At 45.2% G+C, this 3,640-nt stretch overlaps 1 protein-coding gene across 1 annotated transcript; it reads left to right on the top strand.

Moving 5' to 3' along the window:
• Positions 1-1,458, top strand: LOC123043400 (ribulose bisphosphate carboxylase small subunit, chloroplastic 2-like). Its single transcript, XM_044465820.1, has 2 exons — positions 1-234; positions 850-1,458. The coding sequence occupies exons 1-2, from the start codon at positions 88-90 to the stop codon at positions 1,228-1,230; spliced, it is 528 nt and encodes a 175-aa protein (XP_044321755.1). The 5' UTR covers positions 1-87; the 3' UTR covers positions 1,231-1,458.
• Positions 1,459-3,640: the final 2,182 nt, after the last annotated feature.

Genomic DNA, 3,640 nt, shown 5'->3' with positions numbered 1-3,640 from the left:
ATATACTGGAGCGGCATGAGGGGGGCTCAAGACAAGTGTGGCCTAACTAGCTATCGCCTCCCCACCTAGCAATTCACGTACTCCGCCATGGCTCCCGCCATGATGGCTTCCTCCGCCACCACCGTCGCGCCCTTCCAGGGGCTCAAGTCGACCGCGGGCCTCCCCGTCAGCCGCCGCTCCGGCAGCGCCGGCCTCAGCAGCGTCAGCAATGGCGGAAGGATAAGATGCATGCAGGTATGAAAGCTGAATATTATTTTTGCCAACGATGGTGCGGTCAAGGCACATCATCGTATTTGTAGGTGTAGCGATTTTGTCCGACTGGAAGATGGTTTTGGTTTGAAATCGTATTTATTTTGTTAGACTATGTTGAATAACATAATCAAAATGACAGTTTGCATCGCTTGATGCAGAGGTTGGGATATCCTCCTTTTTGATTTTTTTTTGGCAAAGGATTACGGACACTAAGCTCTCATGAATGTTTTTGTCGTCACACTTAATTAATTTATCAGGTATTTCCACTGCATATAGGCAAAGCTATCCTTTAGACGTGTAACCCACGTACCAGGCCAAACTAAACCTCCCAATGTAGTCCATAAGCAGGTTCACATGCGTAGGAATATTTAACTCATAAACTTTGTGAATGGAAATCGTTTTTATTGCAATGTGTACTAGATAATATCATTTTTAATGCCCGTACACTACCCATAAGCAAGAGCTGCCCTTGAGCCTTCTTGCTTGTGGAGACCCCCACAATGTATGGACAGACCATCAGGAGTAATTTTTGCCTTATGGCTAGGTCTTTCTTAAAGCACTGAGTGTTGATCAATTGTGTTCATTCCATCTATTCAGGTGTGGCCAATTGAGGGCATCAAGAAGTTCGAGACCCTGTCTTACTTGCCACCCCTCTCTACGGAGGCCCTCCTAAAGCAGGTCGACTACTTGATCCGCTCCAAGTGGGTACCCTGCCTCGAGTTCAGCAAGGTTGGCTTCGTCTTCCGTGAGCACAACAGCTCCCCCGGGTACTACGACGGTCGATACTGGACAATGTGGAAGCTGCCTATGTTCGGCTGCACCGATGCCACACAGGTGCTCAACGAGGTCGAGGAGGTTAAGAAGGAGTACCCTGATGCCTATGTCCGCGTCATCGGCTTCGACAACATGCGCCAGGTGCAATGCGTCAGCTTCATTGCCTTCAGGCCACCAGGTTGCGAGGAATCCGGCAAGGCCTAAAGTGCAAGTTGAAGTAACCGATATACATGTCATGTTAGTCACATTTGTCGGCGGCTCTGCTTTCTCAGTTTTACTTCTCGTTCTACTCATATATATGTGAATATATGAGCATATGTATGTAAGCACCTACCAATGTAGGTCGAGGAGGATGCATATGAGAATTATAGCACCGGCTATACATATACATATATATTATATGCAATCAACGCATTAGTGTCTTGCCATCAATCGATGGAAAGGTTGGTTTGTTTGCAGCCGGAAATGCCTATGTCTTGCATTGTTTTCTTCTCATGCATTTTTTGCTCAATCATATGTTGTGTATTGTCTAATATGGAAATTGTTATGGAATACCAAAGTACTTAAAAAAATACTGTGGAGAAACACATAAAAGATGGCGAGACCCATTGGAAACTAATGGCAAAACAATACGGAATTCACGAGAAACAGATAATAACAAAAAAACAAAAACAAATTAAAGAACTAGAAAAAAGGACAAACAAAGGTGTCATAACAAGACAAGGACAAACCTATCATAATGCACTTGTCATGTGAGCCATATTCCTGCATCGATTCATCAAAGACATGTCAGTTTTTCTAACCATTTGACACCACAATTAGATACTTGTTTTTGCAGTATTACAGAAATTCCAATAAACCAAAGAACGTGTAGAGGGCACAAATATGTGCAAATCACATATCCAATTGATGAGCCCCAAGATACCTTGTACTAGTAATATTTTGGCCTTCTACCATGAATTATCTGTGATGTTTGGTGTTGGTGTCATAAAGATCGGTCCTTCCATGACGAAACTATCAATTTTGTCATAAAACCTGCCTAAGAGGCACAAACCCTATATGTCTCATGAATTTTTTTTCCATATTCAGTCATAACATTAGGAAACAATTAGTTGCAAACAACAATAGCCCATTACATTGTGGAGGTACACGCATGCCGGGGGGAGGCTAATTCGCACGCGCGTCCGCGTGGTCGATTTCCGACTGGCTGTCCACGTCCCTATTAGGAAAGTGTGCAGTGATATTTCCGTTCCCCTGGATTATTCATTATTGTAGGGAAACTAGCCCCCCCTCCCTGAAATTTAGTGGGAGATTATATATTGATCACGGTGGTGGGCCTGCATGCCATGGCACCCATGTTTTTTCATTTCAGTACCTACCAAAATTACTAAGTTCCAGTAATGTCTGTTTGCATTTTGACCAAAAGACCAAAATATTCACTCGAAATTGAAGAAAATATATGAAAATATTTGAAATCATGTGTACAACTAAAATGACTGATATATTTTGGCCGAAAGGTAAATATTTCGCTGTCTACTGAAATTTGGTGAAATTCAAAGATATATCATTAAAAGTGAAAACCATGATGCCAACACAACTAGCCCTTCTGCGAATGCGCGTAACAGGTGGGGTGGGCCCAACACATTAAATTCCATGGCAGTGGGACTGCTATACTATGGGACCACCATTCTCAATTAAACGACATGTGAAAGTTTGAAAGGGAATGTAGCGTGCGGTTGGAACCTGAATTATTGTGCGGAGCGCTTCACCCACCCAACGCCTGCACGCGAATGAGGATTTTCAGATTGTGAGACCTATATGAAGAAGTTTTACTAAATTAGAAAAAAAATGATGATATCACATCGTATAGGAAAATGCCACCTCTAATACCATGGTGGAGCCACATAAACAATTTAAATGAAGAAATAATTACTGTCTCGTATAATGAAACATAAGAGTATGGATGGCTTTCCTTCATGAATTTTAGTGTTGGTGTGGTTTAGTTTCGCACCAAAGAATTTGTTCATAACGAATGCAGTGACCTTAGAGCATCTCCAGCCGTTGGCCCCCCAGGGGGCGCGTAAAATCGCCGCTGGGGGCGAGCCGGCGCAAAAAATCGGCCTGGGGACGAGTGGGTTCCTAGCCGCCGACCCCAGGGCCGCCCCAGACGCCGTTTATGTTAAAAAGAAAAGAGTATTCGGCAAAGTTCAGCTAAAATTTGGCTAAAATTCGGCAAACTTGGCATATATTAGACATGTTCGACATTTTACATAGCAAATTTATTATTAAAAAGCCGAAACTACAACTACGGACCGAAGAAGTCGCTGAGCGCGGCGAAGTCGCCACCGTCGCCACCATCCTCGCCGTCGTCATCGGAGGCCTTCTCCTCCTTGAAGCGGTTGCCCCTGCTGGACCCCTACCCGGCGTCGCCATCGAAGACCGGTGTCGGTGGCGGCGCGTCGTCGTCATCGCTGTCGTCGAGGACGACGACGCCTCCCTCGTCGCGGCCCCAGCGCTGATGTTTCAACTGCTCTAGGGCGCAGCGCTGGCGCTCCATCTCCATGTGCACCCAGTCATCGCGCGCCCATTTCAGGCCACCGCGTCATCGAGCTCC

Source organism: Triticum aestivum, chromosome 2B (genome assembly GCF_018294505.1).
Source record: "Triticum aestivum cultivar Chinese Spring chromosome 2B, IWGSC CS RefSeq v2.1, whole genome shotgun sequence".
Lineage (NCBI taxonomy): Eukaryota > Viridiplantae > Streptophyta > Magnoliopsida > Poales > Poaceae > Triticum > Triticum aestivum.
The sequence above is the reverse complement of the archived record's forward strand: the minus strand, read 5'-3'. Positions and strand labels throughout refer to the sequence as shown.